We start from the raw sequence: 27,321 nt of genomic DNA, 5'->3' as shown, positions 1-27,321 counted from the left end.
TGACCCAAAGTGTGATGCAGCTTGATGGACAAGTTGTCGCCATTTTGAACGATTGGTAGCAAGCTCCTCCCGGTCATTAATGTCAATGCTGCCACACTTCATGGAGAGCTTCAGGGTATCTTTGAAGCATTTTCTTTGCCCTCCTTTAGAACATTGGCCATTTGAGAGTTGAGTAAACAGGGCCTGGCAAGGGAGATGGTTTTCAGCCATCTGCACATAGTCCCAATTCATCGAAATTGATCTTGCAGGAGTTTTGCCTGAATGTTTATGGAGCTTACTTCAAGAAGTTTGTTCCATAGACCACTTGTTTGATGGTCTTCCCATTGAATCTGGAGGATGCAGAAGTGTTGCTGATGGAATTTCTCTAGCATTCTTATGTCAAAGGTTATACTAATACACTAACGTAAAACTTTGTCCAATTTAATGTAAAGAATCTCTATTGCTATAAGTTGTCCGTTCCAGCTGTATCCAGGATTTCAAGGGTATATTGTCCCCCCATCTAATTCAACATGCTTTCTGTAAGAGCCCTATATTTTTGGATCATACTTTTCAACAACTATCCCTTGAACAAATTGTTCAATACAAATAAGCAATTTGTTGGATGCTACTATGTTTTGCTTGTTTGCCTCAAATGAATGTAAATGAGATGTATGTCAGAGGCACCAAAAGGATGATGAAAGCTTAGCCATAATAACAATAACCCTATCTCTCTGTTAATCTGCAAAAAGGGAGCCATTTTCTCTGTACTTATCATGATGAACAATTTCACTACTGGAGGATGGAGCACTTTTTTATCCTGTGTCAGCGCTACTAAGTGAGGTACAGTGTGGGTTACGTTGGTTTGTTCCAAACCAGCGGCAGTCTAGCAGTATATGCAAAAAGCCTTCAGTTGATCATCTCGATGAACTGTAAATGGGGAAAGACAACATATGTTACCTTGTTTTTGCTCTTCAACACTGAGATCACTAAGTGCAGCATGATTGCTTTGCATTCCACAAGCTGTTTGCCATGTTGCACTCAACAGCCCATTACACCCTACTCCTTTTTAATTTCATTTATGTTGTCTGTGTGTGCTCATCAAAGTGAAGGAAAGACAGTGAACTTTTTCATTATCAACATCCAAGATCAACATCGAAATACTCCCAGGTCAGGCAAAGCACTGTCAAATGTAGATTACCTCTACACAATGCATATTAACCACAACCTCCCTCAGAAGTGCATGCCCTACTGCACCAGCATGACATTTCATGACCTACACGAGCCACCATGGTCTTCTTCAGAATATTAAATATATTTCAATTAATGAGTGCCATTTCTAAAAAGGGTGCTTTGAGAATGTGTTGTGGTGACAATAGTCGCACGTGATGCTGCCATAAACTACCCATTAATAGAAGGCTGCTTAGAATCATAAGAAAATATAACGAAAGACGATTTGATCCACCAAACCTATTGATTCCACAGGCCAGTTTACATAAAGTGCAGCGCAGATTCACCAGATTGGGAGTAAATTATGAAGACATGTTGCATATATAGGGCTTGTATTCCCTTAAGTATAGAAGGTTGGAGGGCGATTTGTCAAATGCACCCTAGGATGGAAGTGAGAGTATTGAAGCTAGGAACACTGTTAGCACAATATTATTTTATTTGTAAAAGAGATTAATTTAGTGCAGGCAGATAGACCGAATCTATTTTTTCCCCCGCTGGGTCTATTAAATCTTGGGCGAATATTAAGAGTAGTTTTAATCAAATGACACAAACACACACATATAAGGGAAATAAAGTCCCAATACGTTCAAACCCAGCCTTAAGGGTGAGAACAGGAACTACCAACAACGCTTGCGTACTTGGGACTTTATAAGTTCCAGCAACTGTTATGGTTTCAAGAGCTTTCCTTTGTAAAGGGGAGCAGAGAGGGGGGAGGGAAGGGGACTGCGGCGTGCGATCATTGTTCATTTGAAAGTATAATGGAAGTACAGAAAGAAAGAGAGAGAGGGGAAACTTCTCGACAACAGTTCCTGTGAAAGAATCATTGTGAGCCGAGTGGCACAAACCAAACAGCTCCCTCTCTCTCAGTCCACCTGACTGCGCTCTGGATCAGTCCATTTTCAAGTGTGAGTCTGGCGGTGTCAGCAGAAAGCCGAAGTGGGAAGGCGAGAGAGCGGCGGTGGAGAGAGCTACTCACTAAGGCGAAGGCGAGGGTTTCGCCTTTCCGATCCTCTCCTGACCCCCGGGGCTGCGGGCGTCCCTTTATTTTCAGACTCACTCACTACAGCAGCGCTCCTGTACCCTGCCCTTCTATTTTTAGCATCAGCTGTTGGAATATAAGGCATGGATTAGAGTACAAAGTCAGGGCAGGTTTGTGCAGTAATCAGGGTGAGAAGAAGGAAGGAAGGTCTCCTTTATGATAAAGGGGAAGCAGGGACATTCACAGCGGCTACACTTTTAGTGGCAGAGTAGATCACTGTTGGAGATCAGTGTGTGTGTGAATGGCAGGGGGGTCGGTAAGGGACTAGCCCTCGGGTAGAGGGTGGGGGGTACTCATTACAGTCTTGACATGTTGGCCAGTACCGTGTAGAAAGAGGCAGCGACAGCAACAGCGACTTGAGGGGTAAGTTACTGGGCAGGAACCCAGACTTGCCTTGTTAATTTTGCGTCAGTTTTGGATTTAAACCTTTTCTGCGGTTTTTATGTCTTAACTTTGCCCCCTTCGCCTCGCTTTCCCTCCCCCCACCCCCCAACGCTATTTCATGTCCTAAGTAACAATCTTTCACTGGAACCCTCCTCTCCCTTTCACAGCTGTCTGTTGTCAAATGCAATTCAGACATATTGTGTAATAACTCGAGATATTGTACAGTTTCAAAGCTTAATGCCCAGGGTGCATTTGACTTAATGTGACGTGCTGCCTTACAATCTATTTAATTCAAAATTGTGCATTTCAATTTTGTGGAACTTTTCCGAGGAACGATAGTGCCTTGAGTTTTAATTGCAGGACTTTTTGATTATTGATATTTTTTGTGCCTTTTGCCTTTTAACTATAATAATTAAGGTAACTTGTTCTAAGTAACAAATCAGCTGAGTTGTGAGAGGATGGCTGATTTTATGGAAGCTGGTACACTTTTAATTTCTGGCTGTTATAATATCAATCAGTTCTCAGGCCTCTGCTTTCAGGCTTCACTGAAACAGCAATGTAGTTTTTCACTTAATATTTTTGTGACTATTTAATTATTTTTTTTTTGGTGAGCTCTAAACTTCATTGCAGTTGGCTGCTTACCAAGTCCGCCAACCTCCACCCCCCCCCCCCCCCCCCCCAAAAAAAGGCCGAAGGACACTGAGATCATTGGCTGGTTCACGTTGAATTTGAAAGAGCTGTTTAAAATTTACGCTGAGAAAGTAACCCTACACCAGCACTTAAAAGCAATTTGGGTGTTAGATTTATTTTTCACAGGGTGGCTGTCACTGTGTACAATGGAGAACCACCACTGAGTTGTTGTGCAATGATCCAATATGCTTTCTGGTCTTTTCATAACACTGAGAGAGAGAGAGGGGTAGATATAGGGAATTACCAAATTGTAGTGACATTGTCAGGCATGGGGTGGGAACCTACCCAGGAAATGGGACTGTCACAGTAGTAAAAACTATAAAATGAAACAGCACTTTTTGATATGTACTGCAAGTGTGGTTAATGTAAAAATGAGTACAAGAGAGTGAAATAATCTTGGGGTTCAGATAACTGACCTGAGTAGCACAGGATTAATCTCATGGTTAATGATGTTCTGAACCCCTTGATTAGATGATTGTCTTGTAATTCACTTATGCAGTTATCATCAATTCAAGCTTCCCATTCTTTCTGGCAATTATAGTGTAGGTAGGAGAGAGAGGTTACAATTAGGTTAACTTCAATCAAGAGGAATTAACCCAGTTCTAAATTAGGTCAGAGAACAGTAATAGAGCAATTGAATATTTGATTGATTTTAAGTTGTGCTAATATAATAGTTAACCAGCACTTGAAACAGTATTATGCCATGTTCAACAGTTTCCTACCGTTGGACCACTTAATTATTGTTTTTCCTGAATTTTTTTTTAACCAGCCATTTCGAGGTATTTGAAGGTTAGTATATACATATACTACATTTTGTTTCCATTTTGTGTAACTGTCATTTAGAAGTTAATGAAGTATATTCTCAATCAGACCCATGCCGCCTTAGCTCCTATTTTTGTATCTTTTGTTTTGAAAGAGAAAAGTAGTATTTTTAAGCCTTGTTTAAATATATTGCAGCATTCTAGAACATTACATTTTCTTGTGATGCAGTATGTATTAAATTAGTCTTTCTCGACAGTCTGTCCTGATTCCCTAAGTGAAATTTAACAAGTCAAACAGTATAACTGTACTTCTGAATTAATCTATGCACTGTGTTATCACTTTCTCCTATGCAAAGGGCCAACACAAAGGAGTGAAGAAATAATTTGCATATAACTAAGCTTGAATGCACCATACCAGAACCAGTTTAAATCCACCACTTTAGTGCTCTATCTACGATAAATTTGCTTTCTGTTGAAAGTTTTCCTTTATACAGGATGGCCTGCCCCTATTATGTGGGTTTGGATGTGACTGCTGATAGAAATCAGTGATTCGCTGGCCTTGGCTCTCTGAAACCAGGCCGCACTAGTTAAGGGGTTTTGGGAGCATCTCTTCAAACTCGGGTTTCTGAATATTAACGTTGTAGCATTTTCTTTTTAACAAAGGAAAATTCTGATCCGCGAGACAAAATGTGAGATTGTTGACAATTTAGTTTTTATGTGGAGAAGAGCAGGAAACTGTCCTTTTCCGAGAATTGTTGTAAGGATGTTGATTGTGGGGGGCGGCGGAGTGGTGGGGGGGGTCAGTGTAGCTTCAGCAGTTATTTTTGCCTATATATTTTTTTTAAATCTAAAGCTGCTTTCTCAGTAGCTTGTAAGATCATTTTGGGTCATTGTGCTTTCCCTACCCTCCAGGGTAACTATCATTTTTTTTTTAAAAGCTCTTAACTATTATAAGAAATTCTCTTCTTTTTAAACATGGTGCTGTGAATCACATCAGACATGGAATGAAGCTTCAAGGCTGATGTGAATCCTCAGCTGTTTCATAACATGAGTTGTTTTTGCTTGACCAGTGTCAGATTTCGCTGTTCAAAACTATGACAGAGTGTTGAGTCATTGAGAGCTAAAGCATACAGTATATATGTACAGAGGCTTAACAAAATAATGGAACAATAGTCCAGAAAGAAAAACAATAGTTGCATTGTTCAGCAAGAAACAATCTTATTGAACAAATTCCAGTGTCCTTCAGTGTCTGCTGAGTTTCTGTGCGTTCAAAAGTTCTGCAAATGCTGTGCATCCCCTTGACTAATACAATTGTCAAATGAAAGGCTAGCTAATTCAATGCTGATCTTGCCCGTGCAACAAGCAAGCAAAACACTGCAGATGCTGGAAATCAGAAATCGAATCAGAAAATGCTGAAAATACTCAGCAGGTCAGGCAGCATCTGTATGGAGAGAAAGAGTTAACGTGACCCTTCATCAGACCCCAGCCTTACGTGAAGTCAATAGTACACCAACCAAGAATGTGAGGCTCAGCTGGCTCCAATTTTTTTTAAAAAAGAATGCAGGGGATTTAAGTTAATTCTAATGAAAATGGAATTGAGTTTATTAATGTTGAAACAGCTTTGTTTATTAATGTAGAGACACAAGATTGTGTATCCTGGTTGCTCTTTGTATCTTATGTGCAAGAATTTATTTTAATTAAATCAAAATAAGCAGAGCTAAAAAAAAATGTTAGTGCACGTTGAGGTGACAAACTGATTTGACAGTTTTATAATCCTTCTGTTTGGTTGCTTGGTCAGAACATCAAGATATAACTTCCCAAATTTAGTGATTGTGAGAGATTCTTCGGAGCTTCGGGCTCGATGCATTCCTGTAGAGCTCTGATTTTCCTTTCTGTAGTCGCCCCAGGTTTGCTTTTTTGTTGTCCAGCCTTTGAGTATATGGCCTTTGGGTGCTATACTAAACAGGAAACTTAAGTAATTATGAAACCATAGAAAATAATGGCTTCCATTTTTGGATTTAATTCATATTTTGATCTTGAGATGCCTAAACCCCTGAATGCGACCAATCCACCAGTTCCCCAAAACAATGGCAGACCAATTCCCACCATCGCATTAATTTTTTTCTCCCTCCAAGAGTCCTCCTGATCTGACGTCTCCTAAATGTTTAAGATTGTGCCTATTAAATCAATGGTATTTCTTTGGTCTGTTGCTGAAAGGAGAAACAATCTAAGAATGAATTTGGTACACTGGAGTTTCTAGTGGACTAGATTCTAAATCTAAACTTCACCACCACTTCTCCAGTGGTAATGTCACTGGACTAGTTATCCAAATGCCCAGGCTAATGCTCTGGGACTGTAGGTTTGAATTCCACCACAGCTGCTGGTAGAGTTTAAATTCAATTGATTTATTTTTTTAAATCTGGAATCGGAAGCTAGTCTCTTGACTATTGTTGATTGTCATAAAAACCCATCTGGTTCACTAATGTCCTTTAGGGAAGGTAATCTTCTGTCCTTGCCTGGACTGGCCTACATGTGAGTCCAGACCAATCTGCAATGTCATTGACTCTCTTAACTGCCCTTTGAAATGGCCTAGCAAGCCACTCAGTTCAAAGGCAATTAAGGATGGGCAACAAATGCTGGCCTCGCCAGCGATGCCCTCATCCTATGAAAGAATACATTTTAAAAAAACATCCTGTTTCCTCCATCTTTTAAAACCTACCTCTCTTTTCTGTCAACAAATATTTGGTCTTCTGTTGTATTATCTCTTTATTTGTCATAGTATCAACATTTTGTCTTGTGAAGTGCCTTGGGACATATTTTATTACATTAAAGGCACTTAATAAATGCAAGTTGGAGTGTGTGAAGTTGGCTCTAGTGTGTGTTGGTACTGTGCCCCTGGAATCCAGGAAAATCTCACTGGATATTTGCCTTTTTGGTAGGATGCTATTTCTGACTATTACCCGAGGTACTGACGTTGTGCTCCTTTGCTGTCCCCTTTTGAATTACGCTGATCTTATATTAAACATCGTTGCTGAGAAAAGCTGAAGCATTGCACAAAACTCCCAAATTGGCCAAATCAACAGTATTGGTTTTATGGGCTCTGCAAAGTGCCAATCTAAATTCCAACCTCTCAGTGCGTTACAGGTAGATATTCACTGGCTGTATTTATAAAGGTGGGCTTGATTACGTAACTGTTGTATTCAACTTAGCACTCTTGATGTGTAACAGGTCTTTTCCACCTACACATTTTAAAATGTTGTACCTCTTCAAATTGGTGAAGCAGTGCCTGTTGGTGGTTAAGCATGTGTCACAGTAATGATGTTCTTGCTGGTCCTATGAGATTTTTAAAAATATTCATTCATGGGATGTGGGCGCTGGTTAGGCCAGCATTTATTGCCAATCCCTAAATGACCTTGAGAAGGTGGTAGTGAGCTACCTTCTTGAACTGCTGAAGTCCATGTGGTGTAGCCCAGAAGGGAAATACAGTAAAAACAGGAAATAAGAGTACTGGTCCAAACTGTTTTTCTCTTTCTGGGAGATACAACCACAGTGCTGTTAGGGCGGGAGTTCCAGGATTTTGACCCAGCGACAGACAAGTCAGGATGGTGAGTGGCTTGGAGGGGAATGTCCAGGTGGTAGTGTTCCCATGTGTCTGCTGCTCTTAGTGAAGAGTGAAGAGCTATGGACTTGTAGCACTGAACTGTGTTATACAGAGGATGAGGAGTGAGATCATTCTGGAATTTTAAACATGATGGTAAATTTTAAGGCATTAGGGGAAATGGAAGCCATTGCAGATCAGTATGGACATTGACGATGGACCGAGTGGGGATGGTGCAGAATGGGTTCAGGCTGCGGAGTTTTGGATGAATTGAGGTTTGTGGAAGATGGGTCAGGAGGTTGTCACCTTCAGATTCCATTACTCCAACAACAACAACAACAAGGGTAAAGGCTTAATAACAGATAGGTGGAGCATGCAATATTAGAAGCTGGAAGTAGATGATCTTTGGAATGGAGATGATATGAGGTAGGGAACTTCACCAAGGATCAAATGGGACATCTAGATTGGTTCAGAATGGGCAAGTGTTTGGGAGGAGGAGGGAGTCCCCATGTAACAGTCAAAATCACCGATAAATAATTCCATATTTAATTAATTTAGTATTTTAAAGCATTTCTCCTTAGATTCAAGCTATTGAACTACAGAGATTGAACTATGCTAATGTGCATATCACCTTAATTATAGAATTGAAGTGCAGAAGGAGGTTTTATGGATCTTGGTACCCATACAAGATCTCTGAAAGAACTCTTCACTTAGTCATATTCCCCTGCCGTTTTCCCTGGATCCTTCAAATCTTTCAAATATTTACCCACTTCCATTTTAGAAGCTACTGTAGATTTTGCTTCCTCTATCTGTTTATGGTCAGAAATTCCACATCCTAACTGTTAAGCCACCGTCTATTTATCTTACCAAAAGCCCTCTTCGTTCAGCTGCTCTAGTGGAAAGAGCCTCAGTTTCTCGTGTCTTTCTTCATAATTAAAGTCTCTTGTCTCTGGTAAATTTCCTTTCCATGCCCTTGACATTCTTCCAAAAGAAGGTACTTGAAGCTGAACACAATATTCTATCTGTGGCATTAAAATTATGTGTATAGCTTTAGTATTCCATCCTTACTTTAGTATCTGTGCTAAAACCCAGGATGGCATATATCTTATTTGCCTTATTTAGCAACTTTCCTTCTCTCTTTCACAGATCTGAATATCCAAGCCCCTAAAATCATGATTTTTAACCTTTGGCAGGTTTGAGCCATGCAGAGTGCTCCTTGAACTCCTCGCCATGAGGCCTGAGCCATTTTAACTTCTGGGCCCCATTTGTCAATTCTGATTATGCTGTCTCCCACGCAAAGCCAGCAGGCCTGATGGTCTGTGTTGGCGGGAAGGAGGTCAATGCCGCTGGGTCCCAAGGGAATATCCCACTGCACAAGTTAAAGTGCTGGGACTGGGGGTTTCTGAAGAGCTGCCAGCGGTGGGAGGAAGGGAGTGGGAAGGGGCTGTAGCCGAGGATTCCTTTTGGGGCCTGGTAAGATTACATGGTGACTCACAGGGAATCCTCACAAAAAATATCAACGTGCCTTGTTGGCCTCTTCTGGCTATTCTGACCTTTTTTAAGTTAAAATTGTGGCATGGCATCAGTCATCTCATCGGACTACGACTTTGGAATTTTGATTAGGCCCCCCACCTACCACACAGCTAGAATCCCGGCAGTTAAAATAGCAGGAGCGCAGCTGCTATAGGCTTTTTAAAATGCTCATCCTTTCATAAGATGTGGTTGTCACTGGCAAGGCCAACATTTGTTGCCCATCCCTAATTGCCCTAGAGAACCTGGTGACAGGTCACCTTTTTGAATCACTGCAGTCTGTGGTATAAGGACACCCATAGTGCTGTTAGGGAGTTTCTGGATTTTGACCCAGGGACAGTGAAGGAATGGCAATATTGTTCCAAATCAGGATGGTGTGTGGCTTGAGAGGAACTTGCAGGTGGTGGTGTTCCCATGCACCTGCTGCCCTTGTCCTCCTAGGTAGTAGAGTTCATGGGTTTGGAAGGTGTTGTTGAAGGAACCTTGGTGAGTTGCTGCAGTGCATCTTGTAGATGGTACCCACTGCTGCTACTGTGTGTTGGTGGTGGAGTGAGGGAATGTGAGAGATGTGGAATGGGTGCCAATCAAGCAGGCTGTTTTGGCCTGGATGGTGTCGAGCTGGAGTGTTGTTGAAACCAAGCTTATCCAAGCAAGTGGAGAGTATTCCATCACACTCCTGACTTGTGCCTTGTAGATGGTGAACAGGCTTTGGGGAGTCAGGAGGTGAGTTAACTCACCACAGAATTCCCAGTCTCTGACTTGGTCTTGTAGCCACAGTATTTATCAAATAGCTGGTCCAGCCTGACTCATTTTAAATGCCCCATATTCCCAGCAGCTGGGTTAAAATCAAGCTTTGAATCTAATCTCTCTGCTCTTTTTACATTTTTTTTTGCTATTATATTCCTTATTTCTACATTGGTTTAAAATTTTCTGGTTGTGCCCCCCTACATTCAAATTTATTGAAAAGTGCAATGCTTTTGACATTAAGTGAAGAAGGACCATTGCTATTCATGTCCATCTTGTTTGAAAAAACATTTGTTAACTATTACTCTGTCTCTTGACCAACTTCCTATTGATGCTGATGCATTCCCTTTAATGCCATGTACAATTTAATTATAAGCCTCTATAAATATATGTATCCTTATCAGACACCTTTTCAAAATTCATACACAACTCAATTTGCACTTCCTTTATCGTTCTTCTCTCATGAATTGCAGTTCTTTCCTCAAAGAACTTAAATAAATTTGTCAGCAGCAACATGTCATTTACAAACCTGTGTTAACTAACCTTTGTTAACCTATGCCTTTCTAGGTGAGTATTTTTTTGATGTGTATTATAGTCACTTACCCATTACTGATGTTGGGTTGAAGAGTTGAATATTGTGGCGCTAGATTTTCCAGGTTGGACAATGAGGTGTAACCAATTTTTATAATGAATCAAATTACCTGAGAAACTTTACATCAAGGGGAGGGAGTGAATGTTGTGTTGCAGGCTGAGATAGTAAATCAATGAGCAAAGTAAATCAATTAAAACGTGATGTCGCATATAATGGAGACTTATCAGGGTTAGTGTATAATGGGTTCCAGTAGGCGCTGAATAGTGAAGACCAGAATGGTTACTTATTTCTCCATTCTTATCCATGGAACTTTGTCTTATGCTTTTGAATGTAAAAGAATCTTGCACTTGAATCCATTGTACACACTATTATAAAACCCTTCAGAAATGCCACATGCATGACCTCTGATTGATGGTATAGTTTCTCCTCAGCAAGTTCCCCCCTCTGAATGAATTCCCTAATCACAGCTGGCTGAGCCAGAGGGAGGGCAAAGTTGATGTATACCAATTTGTATGCCACTTGGTGGAACTGGCAACTTGTTCTTGAGAACAAATCCCCCTTGCTGCCAAGTCGGTGAGTTGCGAGATTTAATGAGGTAGAGAAAAGGGACTTGTAAAGTGAGGAAAGAAATGAAGACGTGACCTCATTGGCATTTGGTGAAAATTGCTTGTAACAACTGGGAGAACCAGGAACTAGTGTGACCAACTCCTATGGAACTTGAAACTTTAGGAGCAATTGGTGGTGCAGAGTTGCTGCATTAATTCTTTTTTTCCCTATTGCAAAGTATCTTCCAATTACACACTTGGATCATTAGCGCGTAGTATCTGCATGCTTACTTCAGTTAACGAAGCAAAGATTGGAAAGGAGAGAAAAGTGATCAAAAGTTTTTCTTTAAAAGTAGATTCTTAATTCAGTAAATCCTAACATGAGCTGCAATCATGGGCCTCCTATATAACCTGCATTGTTAATGGATCTCTTGTTATAGAGAAGCCGTACAACACAGCCATCTGCATAGCACAATTTCTGCCCAGCTCACAAAGACACTATTATACTAAAGTTATCCAGTGTACTTCAGACTCCTCAGTAATACTTGTGTTTCTCTCAGTCTGCCAATTTTCACTAGACCCATGAATGTGACTCTGTGAAGCTTCTGAAGTGCTCTAGTTTGTGTAAGGTTTTTTTTTCAAGCATTAATTTTAGATTACTGCCTAATGCTGAAAAGTGTAGATGTGTTGTTGGTATTTAATGGCATTGAGCAATTCCAAAGAAATTTGCTCATTGAACTGTTTTTTGAGTCCCGTATACCCCAAACACTGCATAATTCCTCAAAATGTTTTCAAAAGCGTACAGTTAAGCCTGTCAACGATCACTCGTTACCAGCAGCAGTCACTTGGCTTTTAAAAAGGGAACTGCTTTGTGTGCAATCCTTAAATGCTCAAGTGGATTTGCAATCTGTCTGAATCACAAGGCACAAATATTACCCCTAACACTTCCTTAATATCAGTAACTCTGTACATTTTCTCATGTCCAGAAATGGCTGAACAGAATTTCATAGTTTGATAGTTAAATATTTTCCCAATATTCCTGTCTCCAAAAGCTGAATGCTTTCCAAAATCTATACATTGCCATCAGGAGAAGGTAAGTTATGAATTTCTGGAGATATCTTCTCCTAGTTTAGTGGCATCAGTTGCTCCCTCAAGTGGTTCAAGCATCTTGCTTTTATGGCTGTTGATTCTGACTGCCTGATATCTACTTGTGCAATAGTGTGACTCAAGTGTGTAACAATGGAACTTCCTTGTGACTCGAAGTGGGAAAGGGTAGCCAAAATCTTATTGAAAGCTTTTAGGGAGAGTCTGAACATACAACCTATGAATTAGGAGTAGAAATAGGCCATTGGGTCCCTTGAGCCTGCTCCATCATTCAATAAGATCATGGCTGGCCTGATTGTGGCCTCAACTTCACATTCCACCTACTGCCGATAACCTTCTACTCCCTTGTTAGTCAAGAATCTATCTACCTTTGCTTTTATAAATGTTGAATGACCCTGCCTCCACTGCACTCTGGGGAACAGCTCCAAAGACACTCAAACCTCAGAAAATAATTCTTCTTATCTCTGTCTTAAATGGGAGACCCTTTATTTTTAAACAGTGTCGCCTAGTTCTAGTAAAGTGGAAGAGAGAGGTAGAGAATCATAGTGGTTTAGGGAAGAAATCCCAGAGCCTGCAGCCAAGGCCGCTGAAGGAATGGCAATGCTCAGGCTAAGGGAAGAGGGTAGGCAACTGGCTGAAGCCCAATGAGTTCAGTGGGAGTTTGTTGTAGATTATAATTGGGTAGGGTAAGGATATGGATGATTGAAACATCAGGATGAAAACCTTTTCTTAAAAAAAAATTGAGAAGTTGGAAGGTAGAAAGATGGAGCGGTTTGAGTATGGAATTCTAGAGTTTAAGGCCTAGGCAGCTGAAAGCATAGCTGCCAAATCTGGAGCAGTGAAAACTGGGGGAATGTGCAAGAGGCCAAAATTTGGAGGAGCAGAGATATCTCAGTGGGTTGAAGAACTGGATGAGCTTGCAGAGGTGGGCAAGGGCGAGGCCATGGAGGTATAAGAATGAGAATTAAACAATTTTAGATGAACATGTATCATCTTGTATCTCCCCTTTTTAGCATCTTTATTTTCCCTTTGCCTTTCCCAATGTTTGAACCCTTCAGCATTGTAAAGAAACTGCCTTTAGCAATATCCTTTATAGTTTTAAAAAAAACAGTTATGAGTTTAACACTGTTCTGTCCCTTTTTATGTTGCAGGTTAAATTAAGACATGGCAACAAGTGCGGTTCCAAGTGACAACCTCCCCACGTACAAACTTGTGGTGGTGGGAGACGGTGGTGTTGGAAAAAGTGCTCTCACCATCCAATTCTTCCAAAAGATTTTTGTGCCAGATTATGATCCGACAATTGAAGACTCTTACTTGAAACACACAGAAATCGATGGACAGTGGGCCATCCTGGATGGTAAGTTTAGTCGGAGGGATTATATATTTATCCAACTCTTAAAGTGCAGTTTTCTACTTTACTGAAAGGCTAGTGATATATTGATATGGGATGGAGCCTTGTATTCTGTACAGCAAAAGCTTTTTGTTAATATTTTAACTTATTTTCTATAAACTTATTTTTCATATGGCTTATTTCCAGACCTTTACCCAAAAGATACTGTGTGTCAAAAAATTGTAGTGGACGGACATAATGGGTCAATGAGCTTCTGGCAGAGAAATTGTTTGAAGATTTGTTCTATTGTTTTCGTCGCTGAAGCGGGTCAATCTGCTTTTGCCCGTTGCAATATTTTCTGTTTCGATTTCAAAGCATTTAGTGTTTTTCTTTTTGCCTCCAGTATTACCAGTAATGACTGCCCCATGCACTCTTCTGTAATGCTGTGATCTAGAATTGTGCCAGCAGATGTGCTTTGGATGATATTTCTTTTTGCAATCAGAGGAAATTATATCCCTTCTGTTTGAGACATCTTCTCATTTTCTCAATCATATCCTTGCTGTAGGTGTTTAAAAAGGTTGTACATTAGATTTAATGTCTTTTTTTTCCTCGACATTGCAGCTATTTCTGTAAGTAAAAAATACAATTTTTCCCCCTCCCCACAAAACCCATATCAATTATTGTTGGTTGCTAAGATACAGAGCAAATAAGAATTGTTAGCTTTTTTTTTTTTACTGCCTATTTAAAACCCCAGGTTATATCAGGTATTTTTATAGGTTCAATTTTTGCAACAACTTAGAAACAGGCACATGAGTAGTCCATTCGGCCCCTCGAGCCTGCTCCACCACTCAAACAGATCACGGCTGATCATGTATCTCTTGCGCCATTTTTCCCACTATCCCCATATCCCTTCATGTCATTAGTTTCCAGACTTTGATTATGTTAAAAGATGCTATATAAATACAAGGCCCAAGGCACTTCACAGAAGAGTTTTAAGACAAATTAGACACTGAACCACATAAGGCGATATTAGGGCAGGTGGTCAAAGGTTTGGTCAAAGAGTTAGGTTTTAAGTAGCACCTTAAAGGAGGAAAGAGAGGAGGAGAGGCTTAGGTAGGATATTCCAGAGCTTAGGGCCTACATAAAAGCAGGAATGTAATGCTGGAACTGTGTAAACTGTATAATGCTGGTTAGGCCACAGCTGGAATTTTGTGTACAGTTCTGGTCACCACATTACAGGAAGGACATAATTGCTCTGGAGAGAGTGCAGAGGAGATTTACAAGAATGTTGCCAGGGCTTGAAAATTGCAGCTATGAGGAAGGATTGGATAGGCTGGGGTTGTTTTCCTTGGAACTGAGGAGGCAACCTGATTGAGGTGTACAAGATCATGACGGGTTTAGATAGAGTAGACAGGGATGCCCTGTTTACCCTAGCAGCGGGGTCAACCACCAGGAAGCACACATTTAAGGTGATTGGTAGAAGGATTAGAGGGGACATGATGAAAAACTTCTTCACCCAGAGGGTGGTGGGTGTTTGAAATTCACTGCCTGGTTTGATGGTGTAAGCAGAAACTCTCAACTCATTTAATAGGTACATGGATCTGCACTAAAGTGCTGTAACTTGCAAGGCTATGGATGGGGTGCTGGAAAGTAGGATTAGAATGGAGAGCTAGTTTTTTATTTATTCTTTTTCAGCTGGCACAGATACAATGGGCTGAAAGGCCTCTTTCTGTGCCGTAACTTTCCTGTGGTAACTTAAGGTGCAGCCGCCAGTATTGGAGCAATTGAAGTCTGATATGTTCAAGAAGCCAGAATAAGAGGAGTGCAGATATTTTGGAGAGTTGTGGGGCTGAAGGAGATTACAGACGTAGGGAGGGTCATGTCTATGGAGGGATTTGAAAACCAGGATGAGAACAAGGATGATTTTGAAATCAAGGCATTTGTTAACCAGGAGCCAATGTGGATCAGCAAGCACAAGGATAATGCGTGAATGGGACTTTGTGCGAATTAGGACACTGGCACAGAGATTTGAATGACCTTGAGTTCACAGATGGTAGAATGTGGGAAGCTGACCAAGAATGCATTGGAATAGTCTAGAGGTAATGAAGCATGAGGGTTTCAGCAGCAGATAAGTCAGCACAGGAGCAATGTTAGAGGTGCAAATAGGTGATCTTAGTGAGGGCACAGTTGTGGTCAGAAGCTCATCTCGAGGACAAATTTGACACCAAGTTTGTGAACAGCCTGGTTCGGCCTCAGACGGTTTCCAGGGAGAGGGATGAATGCCAAACTTCAAAGGGAACTACAATTTATATTGCATGACAAAAGGGGTGCTGATTGGTTGAGATATTATCATGGCAAATGCACAAGGGAGCTATTGTCTCCCATGCTTGTTGATTGTACAAAATGGTACAATGTCTAGACATACTCCTTTTGCTTGCAGGACAGGTCCCTGCTTTTTAATAACATGTAGTCCCTAGCATATGGAAATGAACTGCATTGCTGCCCCGGTTCGTGTTCTTAAATGGTAGTTAGTGTAAACCTTGGCACACTCAGGATTGTTCAGCAAATGCCCAATCATGGAATCGCATCTAACGTTAAAAATTTGAGCAACAGTTCCCCGCTAGCCCTTCCACGCTGCCACTATGTAGTTGCAGCACAAGTGGCGTTCTCCACTCTCAGGATGCTGCCGTCAACTCAAAAAGACGTCCTGCCTATGAGTAATGTGGTATATCGATTTCGGTGCCAGTGTGATCTCAGATACGTAGGCCGTACATCCGGATGACTAGCAGATCGTATTAAGCAGCACATCCCTTCAGCGGTTTGCAATAGGTGTACTCAGCCAACTTGTGCTTGCAAATCCTAGAATGTAGTGGGTAATGTTAGATGTGATTGGGCAGCTCTTGCTGAGCAATCCCAAGTGGGCTAAGAACTACACTAATGACCAATTTAGGAAATTTGGCGTCCTTGCATCTGTCCTGATGGGTGTGAGATGAAAAGCTTCAACAGCATGTCTCTACTTTTCAGAGATACTCAAGTTCTGTATGACCAAACATCGTTTTAATGGATTTTCAATATCCCTTTTCCAAAAAAAAGAGGGACATAGGACTTAAAAGCAGGAGTAGGCCATTCAATCCTTTGAGCCTGCTCTCCCATTCAATAAGATCATTGCTGATCTTGTTGTGGTCTCAACTCCACTTTGCCATATGCGCCCATAACCCTTAACTCCCTTATCTATTAAAAATCTGTCTAACTCTGCCTTGAATAAACTTAATGACCCAGCCTCCACTGCTTTCTGGCAAAGAGAATTCCACAGACTAATGATCCTTTGGGAGAAAAAATTTCTTATCTTTATCTTAAATGGTAGACCTCTTATTCTTAAACAATGTCTCTTAGTTCCAATCTCTTCCACAAGAGGAAACATCTTCCCGGTATCTACCCTATCAAATCCCCGCAGGATCTTGTATGTTTCAATAAGATCGCCTCCCATTCTTCTAAACTCCAATGGGTAAAGGCCAACCTGTTCAACCTTTCTTCATAAAATAAGTTCCCCATCCCAGGAATGAATCGAGTGAACCTTCTCTGAACTGCTTCTAATACAATTATGCTTTTTTTTTCAAATAAGGAGACCAAAACTGTACACTATTCCAGATGTGGTCTCACCCAGGCCCTGTACAGCTGCAGTAAAACTTCCCTACTTTTATATTCCATTCCCCTTGCAATAGATGCCAACATATATTAAAATATGACTGTGGGCAAAACTGAAGTTGTGTGTTTAAAGTCAAATTTGTACAAACCTGAGGATTCTTAAAAATTGTAATTGTAGCCAATTTCCATATTAAAGTCTGTTTGGCTTGTATAATAGTGCAAAGCATGTCAAATCAGACACTTAATCAGCTGTAATCAAATTTTGCTTGAAACAAGTTCACACACTCTAAATGTATTCTTGATATGCATTGAAACATTGTGGAAAGTTTGAGCTCACCTCTGTAATTCTCAGTTGAAGTTGGAGCTGAAAATTATGCCTGTAAATTGCTTTTGTGACTGGACTAACATTGCATGTTTTGCATCATGCACGCCATGTGGAAGATGCCGTGTACATGATGACGTGAGTGTAATACAATACATCTTTGGACCCAGTTTTCAAAATGCAGAACTAGGATTTTTTTTCCACTGACTTGCCAACCCCTTTCCCCTTCACAAAGAAATCCAGGAACTGATTATGACATTTGTTATTAAAAACAACATTAGTGATGATTAAAGTTCCCTCTACTCTGTTTCTAAGATGTTTGTGCCTTAGCTCTCAACCCCAGGCTTACAAAAGCACAATATTTTATATTCGTACCAGCCTTCCTTCTACTTTCTCCAAGTAAGACCAATATTCTTATTGCCCGTTTGCTTGGACTCATAAATACTAGAACCTTGCCAGAGGCTGTCCAAAGGTTTTGGAACCAGAGGGGATCTATCAATACCAGTAGTCTATGCTTGATCTGAACCCAGACCCCAGAAATAAAAGAAAACAATTCTGACCTAGTGAACTATGCAATTCAAATATAAAACCTTAAATCTTGATCTACATCCATTTGCCACAGATTATTTTAGGCATTGGGTATAAGGTACTTTTAAGTTCTGCAATTTTGCAGACCATTGTTGTTTTAATAGTTGCAAGTATTCTCAATAAACTTGCAAAGTATAGGGAGAAGTCTGCCATTTTCAATCTTGTACTTTTAATATGGCGGACAGAAGATTTAATTCAGGAAGCATTGTGTGTTTTCCCCATTTGGATTATCTTCCCCATGTGACGGTTCCTGTAAGGAATTAAAATGTTGCATTTGTCTCCTGGCAGCCATTAGTGCAGCAGTTCTTGTGCTTGTGTTGAGCGCATAAGAAGTATCAGGAGGAGACCATCCTGCACCACCATTCACTAAGATCATGGCTCTTTGAAAGAGTCAGTGTAGATTTGATGGGCTGAGTGGCCTCCTGTACTGTACTATTCTATGGTACTGCTTTCCCATGTTCTATCCCAAATGCCTTAATTCCCATGAAAAGCAGAGGTTGGACTGCTGAGAGTGTAAGGAAACGAATAAGGCCAACTAAGATTCTTTATCATGAAGGACTGAGTAACTCGCTCCTACTTCTTATGTTCTCATGACCTGACATTTTGCAGTGGGTGGTTGGAAGTTTGTCGTTTCCCAAGTCCTCCCCGCCCCCGACCCCCATAAATTATCTGGTTTCGGTACCGGCCTTTCACCCCAGGGGCCTGGGTTTAAATCCAGCCCTGATTTGTAATGCGTTTTGAATTGTCTCCATACAGTTCCTCGTTCTTAATTCAGCAGTAAATGGCAATGTTGTTCATTGTACCCGGCAGAATGAGGGGCTCTTCTTAATTCATTGGATATATGGTTGAAAAGTTGCTCCTCAGTCAGTTGTCAATTTTCAATCTGAGATTGGTTAGCAAAGATCGATAAAGGGTATTAAGGGGTATGGAGCTAAGGTATGGAGTTAGTTCACAGATCAGCCGTGATCTCATTGAATGGCAGAACAGGCTTGAGGGGCTCCCCTTGTTCTTAAAGGAAAGGACTATGCGGCAACAAGAGTGGGATTAATGGATAGTTCTTTCAAAGGGCTGGCACGAGCACAGTGGACCAACTGACCTACTTCTGTGCTGTAAGATTCTGGGAAAGGGATGGGATCACCACACTGCTGATATTTAACACACATCAGTGCTGGATTGTGTCTGTGCTGCAGATTTTTCTCCAGAAACCTGTTTTTTCCAATTTTACACTTAAATCTCAGTTCTATTTTAAATTGTGAGAAACAACTGTTGCAACTAGAAATTATCTCCAATCACTGTACTGCAGATCTTGTCTCTTCCTTATCTATACACAGGTGTTGCAAGACACTTTTACCATGGCAACAATGCTCCTTTTTAATGCGATGTTTTGCGTTGACTTAAATCCAGAGGCAATGTGTGGTTTCCAGAGTTCAAGTATTCAGCCATCAGCTTTGCATACCATCACAACTTGCTTGCTTTTTTATGTTCTATAATTATAGTTATGGTGCACCTTTCTAAAACACCTGGTTTAGTCTCCACTGGAGCATTGTGCCAATTCTGGGCATCATACTTTAGGAAGGATGTGAAGGCATTGGAAAGCTAGAGAAAAGATTTACAAGAATTGGGATGAGGGACCTCAGATACAAGAAAAGATTGTAGAAACTGGACTTAACAAAGAGAAGATAGGTGATTTGATGGAGGTGCTCAAAATCATAATGGGTCTGGACAGACTAGATGGAGGAGAAACGGAGAACACAATTCTAAGATGATTGGCAAAAGAACCAAAGGAAAATCATTGTATCTGCTGGAATTTAGAAGATAAGAGGCGACTTGATTGAAAGGTTTAAGATCCTGATGGGTCTTAATAAGGTGGATGTGAAAAGGATGTTTCTTCTTGTGGGAGATTCTAAAACTAGGGGTCACTGTTTAAAAATAAAAGGTCGCCCATTTAAGACAGATGAGGAGAAATTTTTTTTCTGTGGGGTCGTGAGTCTTTGGCACTCTGTTTCCACTGCCTTTTTGAGGAAGGGCCTTTGAATGCATTTAAGGCGGAGCTAGATAGATTCTTGAGGTGACAGGTTATCGGGGTAGGTGGGAATGTAAAGTCGAGGCTACAATCTGATCAGCCATGAACTTATTGAATGGTGGAGCAGTCTCGAGGAACCGAGTTGCCTACTTACGCTCCTAATTCATATGTTCATATATATGTTTGAAAAACCTTTTTATGCAGCGAGCGGTTAGGATCTAGAATACACTGACTAAAGAGCGTGGCGGAGGCAGAGTCAATCGTGGCTTTCAAAAGGGAATCGGATAATTATCCATAGGGAAAACATTTCCATGCTTATGGAGAAAAGGCAGGAGAGTTGGACTAGCTGAGCTGCTCTTGCAGAGAGACACAATGGGTTGAATGGCTCCCTGTCTTGCAGCTGTTGTATGATTCTATTAACTACCTTCAGAGATTTGGTGAAACAGTATATTGTACTTTACCCTTTTCATCTCGGTGCATTGATTCCATCAAAGGATGATGAGCTGATCAAGGTGAGGGTCCTTGGGTGATTTAATCCTGTTCCTAGGTGAACATAAATTACCTATTTGTCATCTGACACAATTGGTAATCTTTCTCTGAAATCACTATGGAATAGCTGGAATTGTGAATCAAAAACTACACTGAAATCCTGTGTTTCTCTAAGGTTGGGACTGAGGTTTGTTATAGCAACAGAAATTTCACCTGGCGGCCTAAAAGAGGAAAGAAGCTCTCCGGTTAGGTTCTTCCACTGGTGAGCAACAGCCTTACAGTTGTCACACAAGCATACGATCTTTGTATATGAGCTTTGTTTTGAAAGGCTCTTACTTGAGATTTTTTTTTTTTTGGTTGAATATATGTATATAATAGTCTCAAAGTAAATTCTTTGAAAAATCACAACCCTGGTCCTCGGGGAAGCTGAACTAGTGACATTCTTAAAAATAGGTTTAATTTGCAGAATCCTAACAGCACAGAAGGAAGCCATTTGGCCCATCATGTCTGCACCAGCTCTCCAAATGAGCATTATGACCTAGTGCCATTATTGCCCTGCCTTTTCCCCGTACCCTTGCACATTGTTTCTATTCAAATAATCATCTAATGTCCTCTTGAATTCCTACTCCTGATTTAAGTGCCTAGCATTCTAATACTCGGTTCTGAAGTTTCCCTTCCCTTTTGAGGAGCTATTGAGTTTTGTCAGTCCTGAGGCAGCTGACATGTGAAGGTTGAATCAGGAAGGTTTTGTTTGATGACCTTGCAGTTGCAGCGAAGGCACATTAGTAAAGCAATTGCCATGGGAATTTGGGCATGCAAACCTTTCTAACTTTACTTCCGTGTTCTTGTTTATATTGGACACATGGCGACTTGAGCAAAATAAATCACTTTTTTTTCTTTCAAATTAAAATTATGAGGCATAGTATAGGCATCACTGTTGGTGATATTAGTGACTGAATTAATGTGCTGCTGTCACATTGAGCCTCAGCACCATTATTCACGCACAAAGGGCCAGCTTCCACTTTATGCCACCACCCTCAACCCCAATGACTACATTGTCTGGCTATTTAACTTGACACCAAGGTGATCATTTTTCTCCCTGTCGGGCAGGCCGGTCGGGAGTGGGCATGGAGCTGATCGCCGCCCACGATTGGCTGCGCATCGCCATTTTATGTGAGCGGGCCAATTAAGGCCCACCCAGCGTGATGCGTGCCCAGTAGTGCTCAGCGCTACCTGTGCGGGCGGGGGGCAGGAGGGAGAGTCGGGGCCTGCGCTCTTTTGCGCGTATGTGCGAAAGAGCGCAGAAATCTCCCTGAGGCAGCTCTTATGGAAAGTTTGAAATAAAGAAAGATAAAAATTATTCAAACATGTTCCCTCATGTGACAGTGTCATGAGGTGGGACAAGTTTATGAAGTGTGGACAAAATATTTATTTATTTAATAAAACCTTCATGAAACCTCATCTCTCCCATGGATGAGGTTTCCTGAAAAACGTGAAGGATGCTTGGGCTCTTCGCCTGCCCGCCAACCTTAAGGTTGGAGGACAGCGTTAAGAATTAGTTTTAATTGGTTTATTAATGGCCTTAACAGGCCTTTGACAGCTTGGCGGGTGCACAGCCACCTCCGGCGGGCACCCGCCAAGCGAAAGATCTGAATGGCACGTGGTGACGTCGGGACACGCCCGACGTTTTGCGCGTCGGCGTGCCGGGCTCATCCCCCGCATGCCGACGTGAAAATTCTTCCCCAAGTTATAGATGAACCTGCTGAATACTAGGAAAGTCAAAGCCATTGTCCTTGTTTCTGTCATAATCTCTGTATCCTTGCTCACTGACCTGCCTTCTCACCATACTCCCTCGGGCTGTATCAAATCCATACAACTTCAGTGTCCTGTTCAATTCTTTTGAGCTGAGGTTGCCTCCATTACCAACACTACTTGTTTCCACCTTCACACCATTGCTTATCTCTACCTCTGCCTTGTTTCATCTGTCACTGAACCCAATATCAACACCAGCTTTGCCTCTAGGTTCGATGTCTGCAATGGTTTCCTTTGTTGGCCTCCCAAGGTCCATTCTACACAATCGGCAACTTGTGCAAAGCTCTACTGTGTGCGTCCTGTACAAAATCCTGCTTGGCATCACCTTGTTCCTTTCTGCTAGCTCACAGTGGTGTGTGTCCCACCCCCCACCCCCAACACACACATACATACATACACACACACACACACACACACACACACCTCCATCCCTGGGCACTGAAATCAAAATCCTTACTCTCGTTTACACATCCCTCATGACCTCATCCCATTCCATTTCAAGATCATCCCCTAGTGCTGTGTCTCAGCTCATACCCTTCTGTCCTCCAACTCTGTCATCCTGTGCATTTATCCCGCCACTCCACAGAAATTACAGCTACTCCATTCTAATTTCTGCAACTCCCTTTTTAAAACCCACCTCTTCATTCCCTGGCTTTGGAAACCTGTCTCTTTGTCCATGCTATTAGCCATGTCTCTTAACTGATCCTCTGTAAAGCACAGTGGGGCAAGGTAAAGTTGCTATATAAATACAAGTTAAGTTATTACCACTATCATATTTCTCTGTCCAATATTAGTCAGCATTCACCCATGTAGTGGGGGTGGGTTAGCTAGATAGCTAGAGTGTGATGCAGAATGGCGCCAAAGGCACAAATTCGATCCCCACATCGGCTATGGTAGCTGATGGAGGATTGTCTCCTCACCTTGCCCCACGCTTGTGGAGAAGTGTCCCTCAAGCTATGTGTAACCAGTTGTGTGTCTCTAATGGAGAGCGATGCCTGTGACCTTTTGTGGGTTATGACTAATTACCCATCCACGTAAAATAAATGGCCAACTGCCTCAGTTAAATGTAAGAATTTTTTGTGATTTATATAGGCTTTCCACCGGTACTGGATACCTCCAAAGTTCTTTACAGTCAGTGAAACACTTTTGAAGTGTAGTTGCTGTTGTAACATAGGAAATGAGGCAGCCAATTTGTGATCAACAAGGTTCCCACAAACAACAGTGCAATAATGACCAGTAAATCTGCTTTTGTGATGTTGATTGAGGGATAAATATTGGCCAAGACATCGGCGATAACTCCCTTGCTCTTCTTCAAAATAGTGCCATTGGATCTTTTACATCCAAAAGAGCAGACCAACAGGGCCTCAATTTAGCATCTCATCCGAAAGTTGACAGCTCCTACAATGTAGCACTGCACTGGAGTGTCAGCCTTGATTTTTTGTGTTCAGGTCACAATGCATCTTGATAATGTGTTAACCGTTCAGCCATCAACATTGCAAATAGTAATAATGCTAGCTGAGAAATCTGCCAGTGGGGTCTCTACTACTGTCTACCGCAAGCCCAGCTACACTGGTCAATATAGACGTTGGGATTCCTACAGTTCCACGGGCAATAAGATTGTCCTTAGCACCCTCGTAAATAGGGCTAAGTTGTTTGCTCACTGTGCAAGCTTGATGCTGAAATAGGGCACATCAAAGGTATCTGTGGGATAATAGCTACCCTGATCAGATCATTGCTCACTGTATATTATGCAAACTCATGAAAAAGCCTAAGACCTTCGCTTTCAGCCCAGTCTACCTCTGATTACCCTGGAAGGGTGAGGTGTCTCAAAAATTTGAGCAACAGGTGAAGCTAGCTGTTTCAAGCTGCTACCATGCAGCAGCAACACGGGTGGTATTTGCCACTAACAGGATGCTGCTGTCAAGCCAAAAAGACATTTTGCCCACCAAACAAATGGAGTAATGTACTATATGCGTTTCAGTGTAGGTGTGATGCCACAGGTATATAGGCTGCAATGACTGGTGGATCGTATCAAACAGCATGGACCTTCAGCAGTTCGCAACAGGCAAAGTACTGACTGTACCCAATCAGCCTGTACTTGCAAAATTCAGAACATGGTGTCCAACGTTTGATGTGACTCTGTGATTGGACAATACTTTCTGAACAATCCTGATTGTGCTAAGAATTACAGTGACAACTATTTTAAAATTATCAATCAGACTCCCAATGTGGCTCACTTATGCGTGCTAGGAGCTAAATATATTTACACACAGGAAGAATATGTCCCATGCATTGTGCCTTTTTCAACTAAACAGAGGCTTAGGGATAGCCATTCCTTGGTTCCCTGAATAGTTTGAATTTGAACATCAGTTTCCCTGGTGCATTTTCCATGGCAATGCCTCTACCAATCGGAGTCCGCTTGCCAACCAGTCAGCACTCTCTTCTCATGCAGTGTAAATTGTTGTTCCTTTTGAGATTCAGTATTCCTGCAAATCTGTCCTGATGAGTGCAAGATGAAAAGTTTTGACAGCATGACTCTCTTCAGCAATACTCAAATAGTAATTCTAGACTTGTGTTTTTTTTTAAACTCTAGGATCAATTTTATTTACCCCATTAAAATCAGCCATAATACTTAGTAAATGTTTGCTCCAAAGATTGAGGTGGAACACAGCAATTTGTTTCAAATCTATAAGGCATTTAATTTTCTGCGAACTTCTATGCCATTGATCTCAGCAGTTTTACATTTAACTGGCGAGGAACTCAGTGCTGGAGCCACTCTTCCGGAAACTGGAGTCAATCGCTTAGTTGTAAAATCAGCGTGTGATTCAAGGTGCGCTTAGACTACGACTGCAGTGAGTGGCTTTGCAGCAGTGCTGTAGCTCTAATGTACGTGTCGCCTCACAGTTTGATGACTGAGCCCGACCTGTTAGCTGAACAACCTGCGCTTGAGGTCGTCCGAAAGGAAGGAATCAGACTGGGCTTGCACAATTGATTTACAAGTTTAGCCTTGCCTCAAGATTTGCCTCTGCACTAACCTTGCAGAATCTAAATGCCCTATTAAAGCATTACCAAGTTTCCTCAAAATGGTATAAATTGAGTGGGATTTTAAAGGGAAAAAAAATGGCCTGCTCCTGGCACATGTCAGGAGCACATATTCCAACATTGCTTCTACCCACCCATGCACCCCTGGAGCAGAAATCTGGCTTATGCATCTCTGCTCATTTGTCCATGTCAGAATGCCCCAGGAATGGAGACCAACAACATGCTTCAGTGAAGAAATTTGGCCCCTTCATTGTCGTGTCCTACCCATATCTTAAGTTGCATAACAGTATTGTACTTCCTTGCCAATCAGTGTCCAAGAGTGCCTGCACCATTAGTGAGTTACTCACCTTACATCTAGTATACTCTGTACGCCACTTTGGGCATATTTTCATACTGCAGTCAGGTTACCTGTGGCTTAACTTTGAGATACTTAATACTAATTTGTGGCAGACAGGTCAGAATATAAACCAAGTTTGCCTCTTTTCATATGCAGGAGAAAAACCACTGCATCTTTCGATTTTTTTTTTAATGCCTGCCATCAGCATCATGCCATCTGCTCTAACCGCAGTGAATAGGAAGTGGGGCTGAGATCCTTCCAGCTATAATTCCAAACTTCTGAAAAGCTCTTTTGCTTAGCAAAGTAACAAAATATTTGTTATTCCTCTGTGTCCCTCTTTCCCTCTTCCATAAATAAGAGAATTTAGGGATGTGGTCCATTCTCGCATTTTAAATATCTGTTTTTTGTGTTGTTCTATCCATCCTAGATCACAGGAATGATTACAGTTATAAGTATGTTTTTCTCTATTGAATTTATAAAATAATCTAACGTGCAGCCAAAGAGGAATTGCATTACCTGACTTCATTCTACATGGAATAAGGTAGAGAAAGTTGGTAAATTTAAGATTTTGGGTGTGGGAGTAATCACATGACAATGCAGCCTCAGGGTAAAGCATTTGCTGTAATGTTCCCTTTATGTTAATGTTGAGGGTAGATTGCAATTGTCTGACCATAAGCATTGCTGCTGGGTTTGTTTCTCCTCATAATGAGACATGGTGAGTCTGATTTGAACACGAGCTGTGTGCAGTACGTGGTAACTTTGAATGTGTTTCACTTGAATTCTTTCACTTATCAGGCAAAAAATCCTGTGAAATTAAAAGGGAGAAGATCTTTGACTACTCCTCATCTCTTGTGAACACTGGTGAGGGGAGAGTGTAGCAAACTTCACAACCACTTTCTTTGTAAATTGTTTTCAAAATGAGAACGCAAGCAGCACTAATTAACGGTGTTGGTTGAGGGATAAATATTGTTCAGGATGTCAGGGAAAACTCGCCATTTCTTCGAGGGATAGAGTTGTGGGATCTTCTACATCCACGTGAAGGGACAGATAGGGTCTCTGCTCAATGTCTCTTCCAACGGGCTGCACCCTCAGTATCGTACTGCAGTGTCCGCCTCGATATTGTGCTGAAGTCCTGGAGCAAGACAACCGTCTGACTCACCACATCTGACACTACATATCCAATGTCACTTAATATGTTGGCAAATTACTGGTTGGCTGTGGGGTACTGTAGTCACCTTGTTTGACAATGCAGTGAACTCTATACACTAGGGCTGACCTTCTCCAGCTGAAGGGTGGAGTGGCTGGCTGAGGGGACATGTCACCTATTGACTGATCACTGACTCCTGTGTTGCTCCATGGTTCAGCTGTCATAGCATGAACTTCCATGACCCCTGTTTGTGTTCATTTGCTGGGCAGTGTATCAAGCTTGTCAATTGATTTTGGTGCTCTTTTTTTTAAATAGTACACTGGATTATGCATTGAAATAGTTTGTTCATTGTATAATTATGAAGATCCAATCCATTTGCTACCTGATTCTGAA

The 27,321-nt window shown here is 41.4% G+C and overlaps 1 protein-coding gene across 4 annotated transcripts in view; it reads left to right on the top strand.

Annotated features, from left to right (window-relative positions):
- The first annotated feature begins 1,846 nt into the window (after positions 1–1,846).
- Positions 1,847–27,321, top strand: part of mrasa (muscle RAS oncogene homolog a) — a 52,857-nt gene continuing 27,382 nt past the window's right edge. The window contains exons 1-2 of one of the 4 annotated variants that reach the window (XM_078552600.1): positions 1,847–2,111; positions 13,345–13,550. In XM_078552600.1, the coding sequence (XP_078408726.1) occupies positions 13,358–13,550 (193 nt within the window). In that variant the 5' untranslated portion in view covers positions 1,847–2,111; positions 13,345–13,357. Of the gene's footprint in view, positions 2,609–12,728; positions 13,143–13,344; positions 13,551–27,321 lie in introns of those variants that run through there. The other 3 variants (XM_078552599.1, XM_078552601.1, XM_078552602.1) reach the window with 3 other exon arrangements.

This window comes from Cetorhinus maximus, chromosome 11, assembly GCF_964194155.1.
Source record: "Cetorhinus maximus chromosome 11, sCetMax3.hap1.1, whole genome shotgun sequence".
In the NCBI taxonomy this organism is placed as follows: domain Eukaryota; kingdom Metazoa; phylum Chordata; class Chondrichthyes; order Lamniformes; family Cetorhinidae; genus Cetorhinus; species Cetorhinus maximus.
The sequence above is the reverse complement of the archived record's forward strand: the minus strand, read 5'-3'. Positions and strand labels throughout refer to the sequence as shown.